Below are 22,287 nucleotides of genomic sequence, written 5' to 3'. Positions count from 1 at the left end.
TTGGATGCTGCATTCTTTTTGCTTGATTCTGCTAACAGGTTTTCAATTGTGTGTTGCTGTGCCAATTGCACATGGAGTGCTCTGAGCTAAATATTTGGGGCCATTTAGTGAAAGGTTAAAAGATCCAAGGCTGTGTCGAGAAGAGCCCGCTTTTTGTTTTACCTCATGCCATTTGCGTGTATAAGTGCCTCGCTCTTAGTGGTCTATCCGCCACCTACCAACAATACTGTTTCACATTACTTCAGCTGTGCTGTCCCCTCCCCCAGCCTGCCTTCTTTTAGGGCTTACATTTCCAGCGAGGGAGCGTATCCGTCGTCGGGATAGGAATAGAGCATGATATAAATAAAGCCGGGGGGGGCGGCAATAGATAGAGGCGGCGAGACCCAGCCAAAGCAATGTTGGTGGGAGGGACGGAGCATGTGGGGGTGAGGAAGGAAGGGAGGGAAGCAGTAGGTAGGGAGGGAGAAGGGAGAGGGGGGTTGTCTCATGCCTCGCAAGAGCAGTGCAACTTCTTGGCAGCATTTCAGAGAGGAGCCTCAGAGGCTTGGTGAGGCAAGCAGACATATTGAGACAAGGATGGTCCCTGTGTCGCACAAAACCTAGTCCCTTGCACGATGGTCGGGAGGCACCTCTCCACAGGTATTTTGTCGTGTCGTGGCGGATCTCTCGCTCTTCCTTTTCCTTCCTCAATGCTCCTTCTGTGTAGTTATTTTTGTGGCTCATGTATACGTACTTTAAAGCTGCAGCTGCAGCGGCAGTGCATTGTGGGCACGTGCGAGAGAGTTGTGCTTTGCGGATGTTATAGCGAGTGAGGCATGCATGCTTTTACACAGTGCAGACAGAGACGGTAGCTCAGAGCCCTTTTTGGCTCAAATTCAGGACTGAGAAAATGGCGGTCCTGCTCCTCTCAGTGGAGTGACGCTACAGAAAGACTGTGCGCTGTGTGTGTCAGAAACACAGTGCCCTCTTTTCCCCTCGCTCACATGCTGCTTTCTCTTCCCCTACTTTAGTTTACAAGCGTTAAAAAGTAAGAATGGTATTAAAGGCAAATGCGCAGTGCAATGCGATTGCTTCATACGTATTGCCATGGAAGCTAGTCTTTGCATGCAAGCTTAACTCTTACAGGGCACATGTAAACAGTCGCAACAGCCACAGAAGAAATGAATGATGATGTGGCATCAAGGTGACCAATGCACAGACCAGACTTATTTTTTGTATCAATGTGTAATGGAAGCACTCCAAGAGAAAATCATACTGTACAGGTATTACTTAGAGTTGTCAGAGTAGTTGTACAGGCAAATGGAGACGCTTGTGTGCGTGTGAGCATACAGGCAAGTCATGTTATGCCAATCTGAGGTCATGACTGTGACTGCTTTGCTGGTGAAAACAGGTTAAAGATGTCACAGTTTTCTAGCTAGTGCCGCTGATCATTTCTGTGATAATCATAATACAGAAACTATTTACCATCTATTAGGGATGCACGATAATGCTATTTTCAACCAATACCAGTAATTGCCAATGTCGATAGCCGATAAGTGTTTGCAAAATGAACTTAAATGCAAATATACTTAAAAGTCCTACTATAAGTCTAACATGTACAAATACATTGTGTAAAGCACCATGAAGCTGTTTTTTTATTGATATTTCTGTTTCAAAGACAACCATGAACTCATCTTGAGTTTGCCAAAACAAAACAGTCATGTTTTAAAAATGCAACAAAAAAACTGCGACGGTTTGGGGAGAACACGAGGTCGCGCACATTATGACGGCACAAATATGCGACACTACGACAGGAGAGGGGAGCGGTTGAGGAGTTGGGCACAACCTGAGCCACAACATAACAGATGGACCAACGTGGCAAGTCTATTATTATTGGCAGATTTTTTTAATTACCTGGTTCATCTGTATGATGTCAAATTGATCGATAATTGCCAATAATTAGCGGCCACCGATATCATGCATCCCTACCATTTATGCATCGGCACATACTGTACATTTTCAATTGAAAAATCTCTTCATAGAGTTATTGTCTTAGTTGTGGCTGAGGTGAAAGCCTCCCCAAGTTAATTGTAGTTTATACAAAACATAATTGCAGCTGGAATTTACAAAAAAAAGAAAACAGCCAATTAATCAGATGTTTTAATGTGATTGGTTAAACGTATATCGTATATTACAGAACATTGACATTCTTCAATTTGTTTCAAAACATTTGGAAGCTGTGTGTGATGCAAGCAATATGCGGACAATAGGGAATGTGAGTTTAACTGTCAATGCTTCTGTATAATGGTTCGTGTTTTTCTGTCGAAGGACTTGTGATAAAGAATGGAAGTGGGCTCGTTGCGTTGCCATGGTATTACAGGTTATATGTGGGTGTGATGACGTACGTAATTTGAAACCCCTTCTCAGCCACCTTTCTGATGCACTTTTTTTTGTGTTCTGCTTATTTATTTCTATACAGAACTGCCCCCACAGAGCAGCCAGGGAGCCCAGTATGATAATCCCCTTTGGGGACACCTGCCAGGAGACAGGAGTGCCACAAGTGCTACAACTTCCACTATTACAAGTTGCAGTGATCAACTGATCATTGACCAAAAGGACACAGAGGCTTGGCCTTCTATTACTCTTAGCCAGAACAAGGCCCCTCAAGGAAGATGCTCTTTGGAGACTGACCCTGGTCACTTGACCAGCAGCAGCAGTAGCACTTGTAGTACCAGTAGTAACGGTAGTAGTATTACTAGTAATAATACTGGTTGGTGTTGTAATACAAGTATGGCCACAGGGGCCAATAGCCAGACAGGCCACTTCCCTGTCAACCACCTAAGCAGTAAGACGAACACTGGACTCAGCCCTGCCAATCATACTGGAACCAACATGCACTCAAGCCAGGTTGCAGCCAATCGCTGGGGCTCTGGGTCTGGACCGTCTCAGTCCTCCGTGGGCAGTGAAGGGAAAACTGACAGTCCAGTGGGAGGGGGGAGCAGCAGAGGTTGGGGCTCTTCATCATCCTCCAACATCAACTGTAACTTGAACTTGAACCCTAATGCTAATCCATCCGCGTGGCCTGTGTTGGGCCATGATGCGTGTGCAGCAGGGGCAGGCAGCTCAGGGGGAGCCAACGTTATTTCACCCCCTCAATCTACACCAAACTTCTGTAATCCTACTGGCCCCCCCTCCTCCCAGACCAGCACCTATACTGGAGCCAACACTAACAGTAACTCCTCGGGTATTGGCAGTGCCTGGGGTAGCATAATGACTTCTGATGCATCAGAGTCACACCCTTCCCCATCCACGAATGTGTCTTTCAGTTCAGAACCTCAGAACCTTAAAACTGATGGACCAAATCACATTAATAAGCAGGAACAACCTAGTCCCACCCACCACTTGCCTAGTTGGGGCAATGCATCTGCAGGCCTGGGTGCAATGGGTCAGCAGTCGTCCGGGGCCAAGCAGGTCAATGGAGAAGAGAATACTTCTGCATGGGGAATTGATGGCGACTCCAAGGCACCGTCATCTAAAGAGTTGTCTGGCTGGGAATCTGGCTGGGGCCAGAGTGGAAGTGGGTCAGGAAATCCTGGAGGCTGGGGTGAACAGTCCAGCGGAGACTGGGGCAAGAAGCAAACCGAAGATGCCCAGGGAGGCTGGGATCGCCCCAGCTCTCCTTCCCAGGACACACAAACTAGTTCTTGGAACAGAGCTGTGAACACAACTGCTGCCAGTGAAGGAAGCAGTGACGGCATGGAAGGACATCCCAGCTCCAAACATCATTTATCCAGAGACACCCCTGCTCCTCCGTTGCCTGCCCAGGATCTTGACCCCAGGGTGTTATGTAATACAGGATGGGGACAGACCCCTGTTCGACAGCACACGTCGTGGGACATGGACAAAACTAAAACCAAGAATGACATTGCCACTGAATCCTGGGACTCTCAAACTGGTCCTAGTGATTCCCAGGGGCCTTCCAATACTAACATGGGTCTCCCGCAAAGAACTGACACTGGGAGCAAAAACGAGGTGCCTGCTTCTCAGGGAGCTTCAGGTTGGGGAGGAAATATAGCTGCTAGCAAACAGCCCAGCTCTGGCTGGGGAGATCAACCCAACACCATCAAGCCCCCAAGTGGTCCAGGTGGCTGGGGAAATCTATCAAAAGGAGTTCCCACCTCCACTCTCCCGAAGAATAGTGGTCAGTCTTGGGGAGAAGAGAGGTCAAAAGGGTGGGAGGATTCTCACAGCAAGCCAACAAGCCAGAACTGGGGAGAGCAACCTAAAGCATCCCACAGCTGGGGCAATAGTGGAGTGAGCAACTCCGCAAATGACTGGGGAGAACCTGAAGAGAGAAAAAAGAATCTTCCCAACTCTGCCTGGGAGGGAGAGGCAGGGGGCTGGAAGGAAACCCCTCGAGGCTGGGGAATGTCTTCATCGGGGCAAGGGATGTCAGGTACTGGAGGCAAAGCGAACTGGGGAGAGCCCGTTAGTCCGCGGCCCAGTGGCCCTCCCCAGGGCTGGGTAGGCAAATCTCAGGATGGACCCAGTGGTAACATTGGAGGAGGTATCGGCTCTTGGAGTGGCTCAGGTTCTGTCAAGCAGGGCTGGACTGGCAGTAAGCAGGAATCCTCTGCTGAACCTACAGGGTGGGAAGAGCCGTCTCCACCCTCAATCCGACGCAAGATGGAGATAGATGATGGGACATCCGCCTGGGGTGATCCAGTTACCTATAATAAATCTGTCAACCTGTGGGACAGAAACAATCCAGGAATGTCCCAAGCTAAAGCTACTACTGGAGGCAATAACCCCATAGGCCCAAACAGCAGTCATCCCCACTCTCACAATCACCCTTATCAAGGACCACATGCACCTTTACAGAATCATGTCCAAAATTCCCAAAACCCAGGACCCACCAGCGGACCCTTGGATCCTGTTTTGCAGCACCAGTCGGGGACATCGCACAACAGGGGCCCCATGATGGCTCAAGGTAAGATGGCATTAATGATTTAGTGTATAGATAGGTGAAGTTTGTCGAAATAACTCCCATTCTGTTTTCCTAACCAAATGTATTGTTCAAAAACTTTTAAAGAACAATGATGCACAGACAAATAGTAAAAACATAACATTACTATTCTCCATCAATACACATATTACTGATCAAACATTAATTATGGCTACAGGTTCATTAATTATACTTTTTCCCAGATGCTCTTTTAATGAACTGTTTAAAGTAGATGTGTCAACTGCAGAAGCGGGTCAGTTAGTTAGGGCAGTCCACTGTTAAGCTCCAAGCTGTTGATGGACTTAAAGGTAATATCTTGACCTCGCTTGCCCTTTTTGGATTTACATCTAATTAGCTATCCAAATGAGATAAGCAGTGCAGTCCAATCTCTCATTGAGGCGCCTCACATTACACAATATCAGGCATATCTGCCTGGCATGTCTGCCTCGCTAACCTTAGGGTAACCAAAGAAAGTACAAGAATGGTGCCCTGTGAAAAATGAAAATCACCACAAACAGTTTGAGAGTGATATCGGAAGTGTGTGATTATATGTGGCTGCCATTTGTCAGTAGTTGAAGAAAGTCCCGAGATCAACCCTGTTGGAACAGATGCCCCCTGCCGTTTTGCTCTTTATTCTTCATGCTCTCTCAATAGCTAAATGTAAAACCACTTCATGACTATCAGAGCTAGCTGTGTGTTTTTAAAATGTGAAGCTCATCATTGTTTTAAATTCCAAGGCCATAAAGGATTTTTTGAATCAATATGGTTCTTGGGTCTGTCAAATTGAAAATTAAGCAGCCTTCAGGTCACGCTCTCTTCCTGCACTAAACTCTGCCTGGCACTGCTACAGCCACGCAGGCGATACGGCATCTATCATGCCAAGACTGACCAGGCTGTGCCAATACTTGCGTGGCCATCCTTACCTCTTGTCAACCATCCCGTTAAGCCTAACACTGGTTTAATGCTCTCCGCATGGCTAAATTAATAAAAGATCAATTGATTTGTTGTGTCAACTAGGCGTTAAGTGACTTTTTGTGTCTCAGAACACAAAAAATAGGAATACGGAATGAAATAAATTAAACCACTTTGGTCCTGACGAAAAATCTGTTCTATCTATAATCTTTCTGTGTACAGCAGGCTGGGGAGAACTACCCAGCTCACACACTAAACCAGAAAGCTCTTGGGGGGAAAATACACAATCAACAGTCAACATGGACAACGGTACATCTGCCTGGGGAAAACTAACTGGGGGCCCCACGGGCTGGGGAGATGGCAACCCAGACAACTACAGTAGAGGGAACCCAGCTATGACAGCTGCGTCTTGCAAACCCGGTAAATTGTTCACCAAATGTGAATTTTTTTTTAATGACAGGAAGAATAAAGAAATACTGTACTGTGTGTTATTGTTCTTGCTGGAGAGTTCTCTCAAGATGAGTCAAGGTCATCAGTATTTTCTAGCAAAGCAGGACACAATATTGTTCATCAACCTATCCTGACCCCTAGTGGCCGACAAATACTGTGACGCGTTAAATGTGGCAACTACAGCAAGGGCATTTGCCTTTTTTTTTATGCTCATTTTTCATCCCCAGCCCCCAAAGCTATGCAAGATGGATGGGGAGGCGGAGGTGAGGAGTTGATCCTCTCCGGAGGTCAGTGGGATACAGACGACGGAGACATGTGGAACAGCACGGCTTCCCAGGAGAGCAACTCCACTAACTCTTGGGGAAATGCGCCCAAAAAGATCCCACAAAAGGCATGAGGACCTATTTAGAAACAAGCCAACTGAAATTGTGTACTTGTTAGTTTTATTGATTGACTGTGATGCTCTGTCATTGCAGGTAAAAGTTCCAGGGAAGCCAGAAGATACCTGGATCATGAATCGTCTTATCAAACAGCTGACAGACATGGGCTTCCCGGTGAGTAATGGTGCGACGATACACAAAATTCACGGTTCCATTTGATACATTAGTGTCACGGTTCGATGTTTTTTCGATACAAAAATGTAAAATAAAAAAATAAGAAGAAAACTTACATTTTAATTAATTTAATTTGTAGTTTATAGAAATTACCAATATTTTGTTTCGACTCAAAAGTACCATTTTTAAGTCTGGTATAGAAATACCTGCCTCATTTTCTGCTGTGTATACTTAGAAGTTAGAACCATTTATACAGTATATACCAAAATAAAAAGCACCTTGTGAAAAATTTATTTGATAAATCATCAATCTTCTTGTGGTGGATCCTGTGACAATCAGTGTTACTTTAACCTTTTATCAGTCGAGTAAACATTTGAAAAATCTCCCTTAATACTGTCTGTGTATGATATTTTTCTCTGACTTGTGATGTGTTCCTTAGCGGGATCCGGCAGAGGAGGCTTTAAAGAGCAACAACATGAACCTGGACCAGGCCATGAGTGCCCTGCTGGAGAAGAAGACGGAACTGGACAAGCGGGGGATGGGGATGGGGATGGCTGGCCACGACTACAACAACGGGCTCATCAACAAACCCATGAGCTGCCCTCGACCTCCACTTCTCTCCAAAGAACCCTCCACGGATCCCCGTTCGCCCTTCATGGATAAAGTGAGTCAGTCGACCACAAAACTGCTGGCTTTTAATACTAATACCACCCGCTGACATGTTTTTTTCTATTGTCTTGTAATATTTCACAGTAGTGTGTGTTTACATATCTGTTGCAAACTGCTCGTCATTTGTTTAACGAGAAGCCTGTAGCGGTTAAAAATTTGATTATTTCTTTATTTTTTTGTCAGATAAGAATGTATTATCCCTATGTAATTATATATGGGCCTAATTTTACAACCCCATTGTCGGGCTTGTGGTGTAAGTGAAGCAGAGTTTTGAAAAAAAACTGTTAATGTGTTAAACGTGTTGTTTGTTCAGCAAATGCAGAGTGGAATGTTTGGTGGTGGAGCAGCACAAGCCCGGGCCATGCCTCAGCCGCCTCCTCAGCCGCCAGTGCCGCCTCTCGGCTCCTCTCAGCCTAGTCTACGCGCTCAAGTGCCTCAGTTTCTCTCCCCTCAGGTAGATGCATAGAAACGCTTGAAAACAAACTAAGCAGGGTGCAATGGACTTCAAGTAACAAGATCACAACCGCCATTGACACATTAGCACAATGCCTTCAAAGCTTCTTTTTTTTAATGCGATGGTATTGATCCACAGGTTCAAGCACAGCTCTTACAGTTTGCAGCAAAAAACATTGGTCTGAATCCTGCACTTTTAACCTCGCCAATAAACCCTCAACATATGACACTTCTGAATCAACTCTACCAGCTGCAACTGGTGAGTCATTCTGAATCATCAAAATTTTTCTAAAAGTTTTATACTCACCAATATTAATTTAATGTTACAAGTTCCACCAGTGTGCATTTTCTTTCTTTCCCCTATGAGACTAAAAGTGGGCATATGGTTGACTTGCAGGCTTACCAGCGTTTACAAATTCAGCAGCAGATGTTACAGGCGCAGCGCAACGTTTCTGGACCCATTCGACAACAAGAGCAGCAAGTAAGTTCACACTTTACTCTCACTTTTCTCTCTTCATTCCTAAAATGTTTTCACGCTATCTACGCGAACAGCCCAGGTGGGGGGAAAAAAAGCATTCTTTAAAAGTTCCCACTGTGATCATTCCAGGTTGCACGTACAATCAATAACATGCAGCAGCAGATCCAACAGCACCAACGTCAGCTGGCCCAGGCTCTGCTAATGAAGCAGCAGCAACAACAGCAGCCTCCCCACTCCCACACGGGCCTCCATCATGGCGGGACCAAATCCACCCTTGATTCATTTCCAGGCCACCTCCAGGCTCCGGGCCTCCCTGACCTACAGACCAAAGAGCCGCAGTCTTCTCAAAACACTTACAGCCCCTATTCTCTCTGTGAGTGATGGGACTTGCACGAGGGAGGGTGCACTAATCCTTGAAATGAATTGGAATCAATTGTGTCATTCTCCCCAGCCGGACTGAATCCAAACATGAATGTAAACTGCATGGAGGTGGGCATGTCTATGAAGGATCCACCCCAGCCCCAATCGCGCCTGTCACAGTGGACGCACCCCAACTCGATGGATAGCCTCTCTGGCAACTCCTCCCCCTTAGAGTCCAACCTGAGCAAACATGGTGAGGAACAGTTTAGAATGAGAAGCTTTTACGTTGACAAGACTTGTACTGTTGTTAAAAAAAGCTAAATTGGCAAACTGCTACTATAAGATAACCCAAGTTTCCACATTTTAGGTACCAACCTGGGCCCCCCTGGCAAGCCTCCTCAGCTGGATGACTCTTACAGCCCTTATAACCTGATGTCCAGCTCGGAGTCTCCCACCAGCCCCCTCGTGCCTCCAGACAGCTGGGGGCAGGGGAAGGGTAGCAGTGACAAGATGACCAATGGAACAAACATCAACTGGCCACCAGGTATCATACGTATTCTTCCTGTAAATGTGCATTACTATCACAAGTATATTATGCCTGCTTTTCACTGTTGTGAAATATGAATCATTTGCAAACACTTTTACTTGACATTTTGCAGAGTTCTGCCCAGGCGTACCCTGGAAGGGTCTCCAGAATATCGATCCGGAGACGGACCCCAACATGACGCCGGGTAGTGTCCCGAGTGGTCCCACAATCAACACTAACATCCAAGATGTCAACCGCTACCTGCTGCGAGACAGAAGTGCAGGTGAGAGTCATATTTAGTGAAGAGAGAATTTTTATTTTTTTTTATATTACATTTTCATTCAAATATTGCAAGCGCTGCCACCAGCGAGTCTGCTTCTTTACTCTTTTGCTGTCCATGTTCTGTTCAAAACTGCTTCACCAGTCATTTTTTTATACTCTTTAATTCTTCTGTTCTGAATCTCATCATTTCTTGCACATTTTTCTTTGATTCCATTTTCTCTCTGCTCCTTTCCCTTATTTGTTTTTGTGTATTTGTTTGTGCGCTGCCATCGGCTCAGGCTCTTCTCCCACTTCATCTCAGAACGAGGCTCTGCCTCCCTCCTCTGATTGGTCAGTCAGTGCCTACACTAGCTCGTTCAGTCTGTCGTCCCCGGAGGCAGACGAAACAGGTACATGGCTCACCGATAACAAATTGCAGTTGATAAACAACTGCCAACCAATACTATCCTTTCCCTCCCTGTACTGTAACCCGTGAGCCCCACCATTCACCGGAGAGCACCCCCAGCCTGCCTGTCGAGTCATTGCACCTGCTTAAATAGGACTCATTAGCGCTTCCATTCTGACAGCTTGCCTCTCCTGCAGTGCACAACCCCCTGTGGTGTCGGTGACCCTCCCTTCTACTTGTGCATGGGAAAACGGGACAGCATAACTTGTTTTTTACCCTGACGTTTAACCTGCTGCTCTGTTTGACTGATGAAGGCACTGTTGTAAGATTTTCATTTGCATGAAAGATGAATAAGCAGCTTGAATATCTCAATCTAGTACCAGGCATAGTTAATGCAGGACTAACCTTTATACCTTTTTACAGCTGTTAACATGAAAACATTCTGTAAATAAATTAAGGAACTCAGAAGTGTAATGTTTGTACTCCTGTGATTCTGAATAGCTTTTCCTTGGCGTATTCCTTTGGCTCTGTCAAACAACTCTTTTCTGTCCATCCAGGTAAACTGTCAGAGATGAAATCCACCTGGTCCCCGGGTCCCATCTCCCACAGTCAGGCCTCTCTTTCCCATGACATGTGGAAGGTTTCACAGGGACCCCGAAGCAGCTCCACGGCCCCCTCCCGCCCTCCGCCTGGCCTCACAAACACCAAGCCGTCCTCAACTTGGGGGGGCAACTCTCTGGGTCTGTCCCAAGGCTGGAGCAGCTCTTACACCACGGGTAGGTCACACATTACGGAAGGCCGGACAAATAGTTAATGAATACAAAAAATAATACTAATAAAATATAAAAGATTTCATAATCATTTAATTTCATTGCAAGATTTCCAACAACCTGGAACTGGCTATTGCTCAAACAGAGAATTGAATTCAAGATCTTGCTCCTCACCTTAAAGTCTCTCCATAACCTGGCACCTCAGTTCTCTGCCCACATCCATCCCTACGTTCCATCCCGTACTCTGCACTCTTCCAACCTATTTATCTTCTTTTTGGTCCAGAGTTTTCAGCCATTTAGCTCATCAAGTATTTGGACTTACATCCACAATCACTCTTGAGTTACTGACAATGCAGAATTTTAAGTCCTGTCTAAAAACTAATCTTTCCGACTTTATTTTTATGGGATTCTTGATTGTGTATTTATTATTGTCATGTTTGAAGGGGACCTTGAGTGCCCTGAAACATGTCTACTAAAAAAAATATTACAGTGAAACTCTTCTCATGTGTGATTTGCAATTAACAATATTTTTCCTGTTTTTGTTTATTGCTGTGGAACATCTCAGCTATTTACTGAAAAACTCACTTTTTTTTAATATGCGACAAGATTCTGCCCAAGCCTTGCGTAATAGAAAAGTAGTAATTGAGCTAATTTTATTTTAGAAAGTTTTGGTGAATCTTCAGCACGTGTCCATTTTTTTTCTTTTTCTCTATTTGCACACTTGACTGCGTTTTTCAAAATTAATTTGAAATGAGATTGATAAAAACGAATGGGTTTTGCTGCTTTATTTGTATTCCACAAACGCAGTATTAATTAGAACGCTGTGTGCGTGCAATGTATTATTGTATGGAAATGTTTTGGTTGGACTTCCCCTTTAAACTGTTTTGAGATGTTCGTTTGTTATATAGTTGTGGTTTAAAGTGATAGGGCAGTTGTAAACTTCTTCTCTTTTTTTTTTTCGGGGAGTGTAAAGCTTTTTTTATTTTTTTATTTTTTCATTTGTGGCTGGGTCTGGTCCCAATTCCCTGCAAATAGGAGAGGTTTACTGTGTTAGCTATGATCATCTCATGAAACCAAACCCACAAGGAGTATTTTAACCATGGAAACACATGACTGTACCGTCGGCCACCTGTGTTGATGTTTGAATAACAGATCTTCTACTTTGTTTCTGCAGCTGGCACCACGTGGAGTACAGACAGCTCTACCAGGACCAGCAGCTGGTTGGTGCTGAGGAATCTCACTCCACAGGTAAGGGGACTCCTGCATGCCCTGAGCCTGTGAGCACTTGGCACACGCTTGCATTTATGGTGCACCGTTGACCTCACCCTCCCTGCGGCAGATTGACGGTTCAACTCTGCGTACACTGTGCATGCAGCACGGCCCGCTCATCACATTCCACCTCAACCTGACACAGGGCAACGCTGTGGTACGCTACAGCTCTAAAGACGAAGCTGCCAAGGCTCAGAAGTCCCTGCACATGTATGTTTTAGTCCACTCCAAGGCGGTGAGTCCTCAGGAGATGCCAGTCTTTTCATTGCTGTCCGTCCTTGTGTCTGCGTCCAGGTGCGTGCTCGGGAACACCACCATTCTGGCAGAGTTTGCCGGAGAAGAGGAAGTGAATCGCTTCTTTGCACAGGGCCAGTCGCTGGGCGGAACCACCAGCTGGCAGGCCACTCCAGGCGGCAATCAGACCAGGATGGGCGGGACGGGGTCCGGAGCGTCCCATCCCATCGGCCACGCGCCCCACTGGAACAACAACAACAACGGCGGCGGAGGCTCCGGCGGCACAAAGGGGGGCGGAGAGCTGCTCTGGGGTGGCGTGCAGCAATATTCCAGCCTGTGGGGGCCCCCTAGTGGAGAGGAGGCTCGGGTCATGGGGAGTCCCAGCCCCATCAATACGCTGCTGCCTGGAGACCTGCTGAGCGGGGAGTCTATGTAAGGACAACGGCGCAAAATCAATATGGAGATAATCAGCATGGAGTAACCAATGACGGTGAAGGAGGTGGGAGGAATCCATAACCTCCACGCTTCACCTCCTCACCTTCCTCCGCTCCTTGTTTTTTTGTTTTGTTTGAAGTTGCAGTTCTGCGAAGTGAAAAGTCGCAGCGGTGAGTTTTTACACTTGGAGACACAGGAAGATGTCTTTCATTCATTTTACGAAAAACACTTTTTACACGTGTGAACTCGCCGAGTCAAACGTGTTCGTGTACCGGCGCGCTGACCAGCTGCCATCTTGAACTCTGCTTAATCCCCCTCTGCCTCTCAGAGGCAATCATACTGCACCTCAGAGACCCGCGAGAAGGCGTCATTCCCAAAGTAAAAAAACAAAAACAAAAAAACAACGTCAATCAGAGCGCTGGTTGTACTCTTCGGCTGTTCTGGACTCTCAGCACTAATATTGGCCTTAACCTCGTACCCGCCCTGCTTCCCTCACTCACTCTGGAACTCGGTAAAGAAGCATACGGACCCTTGCACACCCCTCATCTCTGAGCCAGTCAAAGCGGAGCGGAGAGTACATGCTGCTGCGGCCCAACGTAAGCAACCACAGCTCACGTCGACAAACAAACGCTCGCAAAGGGAATGATGCAACTCTCTTCGCCTTGTTCAAGCCATTTATTTTTCTAGTGCGTCTTCTTTTCTTTCTTGAACCATTGCAAACAAATTTCAAAAATGCTTTTATTCAGACGTGTTCATGGGGGGTGTTTGTGGTGGATGTGACGGGCTAGCAAAATGAACCAATGCTATGAGTGGAAGAAACAAAAACACTTGGATGCACTTCAACTGGCAGTTTGGTCTTTGGCCTTTTTGCTGCACCTCAAGACAGGAAGTAGAAAATTGGTGCCCCCCCCCTGTCACAAAGCAACCATTTCAAGCGATGTGCAATATAAGCCAGCACAGACTGTACCGTCCACGCTCCCCACTGACTGACAGCAAAACCACAACCTGCACCACCCGGACTAGAACTGCCACTAAAAAAAAACATCTGGTTGCGAGTGTGTTTGTGTGTGTGTGTGTGAGCTCAGGAGAGTAGCAAGCTTGTCTGTCTGATATTCAAGGACATTCACTTAAAGCACTTCTCAGCAGGCGACAGGTGTGAGTGTGTGTGCGTGCGTGCCTCCGTGTGTGTATAGAGAGAAGGCATCAAACCAAAATGAAAGGAGCCTGTCTTTTTTTTTTTTTTGTCTCATTTTGCCCAAATGAATGAAGTCCATGTGAAAGGCCTGGTCTGTCATAGCACTTAACAGAAGCGTCCCACGCCCACTGTGCCCCGCCCACCTCGCCCGCACCCTTCAACGCCGAGATGGCAAATGGAGAAGCTACTTTGCCATGGAAAGTGACTGACTTGCTAAGTGGCTTCAAACTTGACACGGCTGTGATTTACTTCACTCCGCGGGGGCCCAGAATGAACATGGTAGCAACGTGAAAGGGTAATGATGGTGGGAGGGGGCAGCAGGGAGTACCCACCCCCCCCCCCCCCCCCAACTCAACTTCCTCGCACTTTTTTTTTTTTGCCTCGTTTCCTGGAGAGGCGTGTCGTACTCGCGTCATTGGAGGCCAGCCGGCGTCCTGGCGTGGCCGCTGAGTGCCTGCCTGCTTGCGGGGCGCCGTGCTCTGCAAGCAGACCTCAAATCCCCCCCCCCCCGCCCGATCGTGCCCCCGCCAGCGCACCCGACTCCCCTCCTCACCTCCACCTGTATTTAGTGTACTACTACTATTCTACTACTACTACTATTACTACTACTGCTGCCCTCAGCAACCTCCACTTCCACTCTGAGATGGAGGCATTTTATTTTGTTTTGTATTCCCTTTCTGTTACTGTTGATGTTTGCTGTTACTGTTTTTATCATTGCTGATTCTATTATCATTGCTTTATGCAGTGTTAACCCCCCCCCCCCCCCCTTCAAAAACGGACGACTTGTAAACACATGAGCCCGCTTCCTGTGTCCGTCCAGTGAGGATGTGGAGGCGGTGGGGGGGGGGGGGGGCGCCTCCCTCAGCATACGACACACACTGGTGCTTTATGTTTCACCTCTGGGAGCACTCAGTTCCACTTGGAGCCACCTCCACTGAGACGCAGCCTTCCATTTCTATGCAAAGGACAAGGAGGTGTCAACTCGCAGCCATCACCACACCACACACCCCCCTCCCCATCTGCCAAACGTCACCACTCCACTTGCCACCTTTACTACCAAGGCAGCTTCCCGTCAAAAAGACCACCTGGATGCCCACTCGCGCTTGCGGGCTTTCTTCAGTCTCGTGCCAACTGACATCCAAATATCACGATCATGTGACCACGCCTCCTCGCTGCATGCTGGGGGGAGCAGGCGGCGGCCATGCTGCTTTTTATCACCATTTGGAAGAGGAGGAGGCGGTTATGTGTCTGTGCACTGTTTATGGGTCACATCGGGTACATCTCTTATAAAAACCAAAAAAAAACAGGATCTTTATCAACTTTTTTTTCATAAACTCAAAAGAAAACTACAAAAAAAATTTTTTTTGAGTTGTGCACTCCAAATCTGAGGCGTTTCCCGTTTTTCTGCAAGCTGTCTCCTTCTCAAAGCTTATGTTGGAGCAATTTGGGCCTCCGGCCTGAAGGTGGCGCCAGCTTGGAACAGGGACACGTCTCAAGTTCGGTACCAAGTCTTAAATATGATTTAATTTAGTTTTGTAATGTGTGGTTTTTCCCCCCCTCCCTCTCTTCCAGAGTCACTTTTTAGATTTGCCATCCAACAAAACAATCACTAATGCCTGTGTTGTTCATTTGTTTGGTTGGTTCGTGTGTGCACACGCGTTTACTCCACACTGGACTTGATTCAAGGAACTGGATAGTGGGACGGTCGAACCAGGTGACCGGGACTCTGTTCGCAAATGTGCCCTGTAATTCTCAGCGCAGCGCAGCACTGAGTGCACCCCCACAACAAACCGCCTGCTTGTGTCAAAGGTCAAATACGCACCTCTGATTTTTTTATTAAACCCTCACCACCACTTTATTTTTTTTATTTTTATTTTTATTTTATTTTTAATGATGATGAAAAGTTGCACAGACTCCGTGGCGACTGGAACAAAAACCGAATGCGTCTCAATCATTGGTGGGTGTCCCAAAAAAGAAGAGCTGAATAAGCAAAGCGGGTGGGCGACCTTTGCAAGTTTTGATAAAAGTCCTCTAATTATGAGGTTAAAGAAAAAAAATATGATTGAATAAATGTTTGTTGTTGTGTGTTAGGAACATTTTGGGGACTTTTCTAAGAGGTTTTATTTGTTTATAAAATTACATGGCTGAAAAAAAAATCTCACAGGGTTCCCTACCCCTACTTTAAACAAATGCCCGGGTTGATTATATGCACATGCTAGTTCATACACATCACGGGCATCTGTGTATGTGGCCCCTTGTACCCTCCCTAATATTGACGAGATCATAAACATATCAGACAAATACAAAAATAATGGAAACAAATACTTGAATCAAAAGAAGCGCCAATAATGTAATAATGTAATGTGAACACTTTTTCTAGTAATTTTTTTGTTTCCAATTCAAGAAATGTTGAAAAGGATCGACTTTGAAAAGGCAAAACAAACGTCTGTGTGTGTGTGTGCGCGCGCGTGTGGGTGTGTTAGTGTGTGTGTTTGCACAGGGCTGCTTGTACTGTACGTGAGTGCGAGCGTGTCGGCCATCGAGTTAGTTTCTTGTCAAAATCAGTATTGTTGTGACTTCTAGCCTCTATAGCGTTGCACTGAGTGTCCTCATCCAGCTAAACCCAACCACATGACACAAGTACCGAAGGGGGACAGTTCACGTGTACGTGTTTACTCAAGGACTAAAAGAATACGTGTGTTTTGTTTTTAATGTTTATCTACCTTTAGTGGCTTTCATTGTGGACAATAATTCAAGGAGAGTATGGATCGTATTTGAGTATTGCACCATTTTTCAGACTGCGAGGTGTCTGAAAAGTTCCAGGACTCGTGTAACAAAAAATATTTGATTTGAGGAGATCTTGCAGCGTTTGCTTTGTTCAGTGTGTGAGAAGAGGTCTGAGCATCTGACACTTCCAGACATACAAGAATATCTTTTGTGGCACCATTCCTGAAACACCTCGTAAAAACTTAAAAGACAAAAAAAAAAAGATGTATAAAAAGAAAAAAGACAAAAAAAAGTATTTGACAGACCTGTGGCCATCAATGTTTGGGGGTAGAAGGACTTATTGCTGTCTGAGGTGCCTGCCTGTTTTGTTTTGTTTCTCTTTCTCTCGCGCCCATTTCATTGTACCCGCCAGGCCACTGACAGTTTACAAAACACTTTTGTTTCCTTCTGGAGTTCCAAAAGAATTTAACGATGGAGATGTCAGGGGGAACGGGGTTTAAAAAAAAAAAAAAAGATAAAAATGTCAACAAAAAAGAGGACAAATGCTTCCATTTTTCAAAGTGCAACACAGAATGACGATTTCTCGTGTTACTTTAAGAACTCTGGGATCGAACAGTGTTGTTTCGTTCTGTCTTTCTGTTGAGCTAACCGAAAGCTTGTTTGTTTTATGTTGACTATAGATTTTTTTTTTTTTTTTACTTTATACGAAACAGGAAAAAAAACAAGAAAAAAAAATAAAAGACAATTGCTCACTATCTTGCACACATGAAAAAGTGGATCTCGTCTCAGGAAGGCCAGGGTTCTAGAGTATCAACTCCACATCATTTTAAATGTACATTTTGATGGCGAATATTATTACGAATCATCCAAGCACTGAAAGTTATGGATTGGAGAAGGAGGAGCAAATAATACCTGTCGTTTCTAAATCCGTAGCAGTTACGTAATAACCAAATAATGGACTTTAAATGAATATGGAGTGCTTTATATATATATATACATATATATATATAATCTATATATTAAAATTGCTTTACATTTCAAAAGACAAAATGTGGATTGTTAAAAAAAAAAAGAATAGGATGCAAAATGCTGTGTAGTTGAGGTCCCATCCTGACTGAATCAGGAGTGTCGTGCATTATTCTCTTCTTTTTTTCTGTGTGTGTGTGTGGCTCATGAAAAGATGAGTACATTTGCGGAACATTTGTTGGCACGGCGAGGATGTTTGTGAAAACGAGGAGCTGGTTGTAAAGGAACACGAAACTATGCACAAGTGTCGGAGGAGCAGAGGATGGCGATTTTCATGGCCTACACTGGCGTGGCTGATTTATTGCAGGGGTTTTATTTGGGGGGGGGGGGGGGTCCAGTATCTGTATTGTTCATTTTGATGTGTTTGTCCCCTGATTCCGATCGACCTAGCGTTACATCGCCATGCTGTGTATTCCTAAAAACCAATGAGCGTCTCACTCTTTAGCACTGTGGGATTCCAGCCTGTTACCCTCAAGGTTTTTATGGGGTTCTCTCTTTCCTTCCCGGGGTGGGCATGGTATCAGCGGGTGTTTGGAATTAGGGCTGCTTTTTGGGGGGGTAAAAAATGTCTGTACTGAGATTTCATGATTTACGAAGTCAGTGGCTTGTATTGTTTTATTTTGATTTTTCTCTGTGTATATCTTTCTCCTCATAGAATGTGATTGTTCAAATGACATGCACCGAAAAACAAATGTTTTCATGAACTATGGAGCTTCTTTCAGATATTAATAAAATAGCAATTTTTTTCTCGGCTGTTTAAGAAAAAAAATTGCTCATTGTTTTTGTGTGTGTGTGTGTGGAAATTTAATTTCAGCATGTCTGCCTCAATTCTGAAGGTTCGAAAACAGGCTGCCGCTTTTCTTTGTGGAGGTTGTCTGTTCTTCCGGTTCTGGGTGGCTTCCAAGAAAATTGCGGCAAAAATAATTGCTCATTAGCGCCCCCTAGAACATTTTAACAAAGCAGCTCAAGTTGTATATTCTATGAGAATAGATTATTTTATACTAGAAGTTTGCAGCATATGTAACGGCCCAAGACCTACACACACACACACACACACACACACACACACACACACACACACACACACAAAAAGCTAAATGAGAGCAGAAGTCCGCCATTTTTAATTTTCTTTCAAATTTGGCCCCACACACAGCTGATTATAGAGGTCACATTTTATGTGACAATCAGTGGTACTTTAAGGTTTACTATAGATTATATCGAATTGTTGAAACTGTGGGTGATTAATGTAAAAAGGTTAAAAATGAAAAGTAATGGCAAAGCAATTGTCAACAGATTAGGCCTGGCAAAAAAAAACATGTAAAAGTTATAGTAGTAGTACAAAAAAAAAAGTTAAGAATGGAATTCGACAAAAACATACTACAAACCTGCTTACATATAATCTACCTGATCATCTACATGTTTAAAAAGGAGTCCGAAGAACTTGTAAACTTGTCTGATTCTTCCCCCTTATCTCTATTTCATTATTAATATATAAACAGTATTTAAGAATATTTCTACTAACTACACATAATATAATACTATACTGTATGCCAATATGCAATGCACATTCTCATCACAATACCATATTTAATGACTAAATATGTAGTTATCCATAATAATGATCAATTTTACCAATAAATCCTTACTAAATTGTGTGATGTCCATTCAGGCTCTGAGGGTGATGTGTCTGGGGCAGGCGTAGTAGTTGTCTTGCGTTTGTCTCACGAGAGTGTTTGCATACAATGGAGAAGTGACCTCCTCCAGGGTTTCCTGCTTGCTCGGGGGCACGCCGGAGTTTTGCTCCTTCCTGGTCATTTCCTCATAAATGGGAACAGCAGCTGGCCCTTTGAGAGGAGGACGCCGCCTTGTCTTCACCTAAAACACATTTCACTTGATGTTCCGCTATAACACCAACTAAAGGAGTCACTTTTGACTTCTTTTGTTTGAGTTCTTTGTGCCTACTCACACAATCTCCCGCGGCAAGCCACAAGAGCATGATCAGAAGGAGGCCCGTCGCTGAAAAAATGGTCATGAGCAAAGGCGGGTAGCTGGAAGAGCACTGGCATGGCCGCCCTGCACAACACAACGCCAACACACTCGTTTAATTGCCCATAAAAATAAAACATGTTCATAGCCAGCCTAAGCATAATGTTTAATCAAGTCAATGTGATCAAGTGGAGTTCATAATAAAAAATAGATATTTTATAGTGCAATCTTGCCCAAACTTTGATAAAAATAGCACTCTATAAAATTGTACTTTATTAAAACATACTGTAGTAATAACATAATTAAATGAATATACTAGAATTAAACTCAGCAGCTCCTTCTGGTATACGTGCCTTGGCCACCAGGGGGCAGTACAATATATATATATCTATAATTTAGGACATACATCTTATAGAAAACTTTCTACAATTGTTGCACTAGATGATGGTTGATTGCACCACATAATATATTCATCTTAAATCAATCAGTTATGTTGCTAACAATTAGCCATCTAAGCAAAACAAGCTAGCTAGCATTTGCCAGCCACACAGGAAAAATATCATGTAATCATATATTTGTTGGGGGGGGGGGGGGGGGGATTTTTTTTTTTAGGTCATATTACATGATGTCCAAATATGACCACTACATACTAATTGCTAACTTTTTTTTTTACATAGATATGAGACCTGCTAGCTGCTCCTATGGGTTCTTGACTGGCTATTTCAAAGTAAAAGTCCCAAATTGGTTATTTCGCATGATAATTCATCAAACGAGCATCATCAGACAAACTTACGACCCATATATCGTTGCTTAGTGGGTTATAAACACTGCGACTATCGATGCAATTTGTTAGCCCATCAATGGTATTTTGCATGGTGTGTTAGCATTGAGCTAGCAGAAGGCAAAGATGTGTGTTCATCGTCTTTTTTTTTTTACACTTTCATTAAACGTTTTAGACTCTCCTCTCATCTATTGTACGGAAGTTGTTTTCCTACCTGAGGGTTCAACCAGCAAGAAGACCTGAGAGGTGAAGACACGCTGTGAGCTGTTTTCTCTGCGCTCACACACATACAGCCCCGAGTCCACTCGCTCCAAGTGCGACAGGATCACCTTGACCCGGGAGGAGTTGCGCCCTCCGGACAGCCGCAAGCGTGCCTTGTAGTCAGGGTCCAGCCTCAGCTGGTCCTCGTCCCCCCGAGCCAGGGACAGTAGGGTGGTCTGAGCGGGGCCTCTGCGGTGGTACAGGTGGAGACTTGTCAGGCCAGCGTGGTCCTGCTGAGGCGGGCACGAGAGCTCCAGAGATTGCTTCTCTGCCAGCTGGATGAAGGTCACATCTGTATTGACTGCACACAGACAAAAACGTTTAAATGAGCAAAAATCATGACATTGGGTTTAAGATGAGCGTCGTTATTACCCTTCGAGAGCCAAACGGCGACAAGAATGAGCACGATGCTGGTCTTCATGTTGGTCTTCAGCGTTTTGCACTGAAGCTCAGCCACAATGAGCCTCCTACCATTTCCTGTGCTCACTTTATTTGTTGGTCTTTGCCGCAGAGCAGGAAGAAACATCACCGCCGCAAGCAACTGTTTCTTCTTATTATTGTGTACCTTCAATATTTTGACTGGGTTGTTTGAAGCGCTTTTTAAGACAATTTTGTGGCAAATTGTGTGGACTTTTTAAACAGTAACAGTGGAGTGTTTTTGGTCCGTCCGGTTCAATAACATTTTACTTTGAAGAATGCTATAATTTGTCATCATTTTTCAAGAATGAGTAAAGTAGTACTGTAAGATTAGTAGGCCCACGCTATTTTATTTTCATCCATCTGTCTGTCTATTCATATTCATATATACTGCACTCTAAAAACAGTTGAGTCAAAAGTAACTCAATTATGGATCAAAAAATGACCAATTCACTTTATGGGTCATTTTGACCCAACTTTGAGTCAAGAAATGGGTCTTTTAGTGTAAAACAACTCGTAAATATTGGTCAGATCCTCTACTGGTTGGTTTGTTATTTTTGACCCAACTGTTTTTAGTGCGTGTATTTCCTTATATACCAGGGCTGTCAAACATATGGCCTGTGGGACAAATCTTGCCAACTCTGGCTTCAATCCAGCACACAAAATGGGCAGATGTTGGGGAGACATTTTAGAGTTAGAATTCTTATGTGAAAAATGGAAATGAAAAAAGGTTAAGGTTTATTTATATAGCATATTTAAAATACAGTAACGCTGCCCAAAGCACATATTTAAAAAAAAAAACTATATGGAACAAAGAGTACAAATTAAAACAATAAAAAGGAGATATCCAGGTCAGCTAGCATACATTTAAAATGCAGTAAACATCATTATTAGAAAAATAGAAATTAAAAATTGCACTAACAATAAAATAAAAAAATAGACAGTAAAACAATAAAATGCAAGTCTCCCAAATACTGTATAATTGGTTTAATTTAAAGTGAAAAGTGAAATATATCTTTCGGTTCTTAAGTTTTGATGCACACGTATTTCCATAGGAAATAAAGTTGTTCGTTCATATCTATCTATCTATCTATCTATCTATCTATCTATCTATCTATCTATCTATCTATCTA

At 44.3% G+C, this 22,287-nt stretch overlaps 2 protein-coding genes across 5 annotated transcripts in view; one reads left to right on the top strand and one right to left on the bottom strand.

Annotated features, from left to right (window-relative positions):
• tnrc6c1 (trinucleotide repeat containing adaptor 6C1) overlaps window positions 1–18,490 on the top strand; it is a 39,947-nt gene extending 21,457 nt beyond the window's left edge. Inside the window, exons 1-18 of one of the 4 annotated variants that reach the window (XM_086058119.1) lie at window positions 492–639; window positions 2,459–4,969; window positions 6,119–6,316; window positions 6,574–6,737; window positions 6,823–6,900; window positions 7,340–7,564; window positions 7,883–8,023; window positions 8,162–8,281; window positions 8,420–8,503; window positions 8,630–8,873; window positions 8,952–9,113; window positions 9,228–9,404; window positions 9,520–9,669; window positions 9,947–10,057; window positions 10,611–10,829; window positions 11,998–12,071; window positions 12,163–12,302; window positions 12,387–18,490. In XM_086058119.1, coding sequence (XP_085914245.1) covers window positions 615–639; window positions 2,459–4,969; window positions 6,119–6,316; window positions 6,574–6,737; window positions 6,823–6,900; window positions 7,340–7,564; window positions 7,883–8,023; window positions 8,162–8,281; window positions 8,420–8,503; window positions 8,630–8,873; window positions 8,952–9,113; window positions 9,228–9,404; window positions 9,520–9,669; window positions 9,947–10,057; window positions 10,611–10,829; window positions 11,998–12,071; window positions 12,163–12,302; window positions 12,387–12,762 — 5,199 coding nt within the window. In that variant the 5' untranslated portion in view covers window positions 492–614 and the 3' untranslated portion in view covers window positions 12,763–18,490. Of the gene's footprint in view, window positions 1–491; window positions 640–2,458; window positions 4,970–6,118; window positions 6,317–6,573; window positions 6,738–6,822; window positions 6,901–7,339; window positions 7,565–7,882; window positions 8,024–8,161; window positions 8,282–8,419; window positions 8,504–8,629; window positions 8,874–8,951; window positions 9,114–9,227; window positions 9,405–9,519; window positions 9,670–9,946; window positions 10,058–10,610; window positions 10,830–11,997; window positions 12,072–12,162; window positions 12,303–12,386 lie in introns of those variants that run through there. The other 3 variants (XM_086058101.1, XM_086058127.1, XM_086058111.1) reach the window with 3 other exon arrangements.
• LOC147182196 (uncharacterized) lies at window positions 18,039–22,212 on the bottom strand. Its single transcript, XM_086058139.1, has 4 exons — window positions 21,110–22,212; window positions 20,691–21,038; window positions 19,676–19,782; window positions 18,039–19,584 (listed from the first exon to the last, which is right to left on the bottom strand). Exons 1-4 carry the CDS (start codon window positions 21,261–21,263, stop codon window positions 19,375–19,377), a joined length of 819 nt encoding a protein of 272 aa, XP_085914265.1. The 5' UTR covers window positions 21,264–22,212; the 3' UTR covers window positions 18,039–19,374.
• Window positions 22,213–22,287: the final 75 nt, after the last annotated feature.

Source organism: Leptonotus elevatus, chromosome 1 (assembly GCF_054856555.1).
Source record: "Leptonotus elevatus isolate MCC_2025b chromosome 1, RoL_Lele_1.0, whole genome shotgun sequence".
NCBI classification, from domain to species: Eukaryota; Metazoa; Chordata; class Actinopteri; order Syngnathiformes; family Syngnathidae; genus Leptonotus; species Leptonotus elevatus.
The sequence above is the reverse complement of the archived record's forward strand: the minus strand, read 5'-3'. Positions and strand labels throughout refer to the sequence as shown.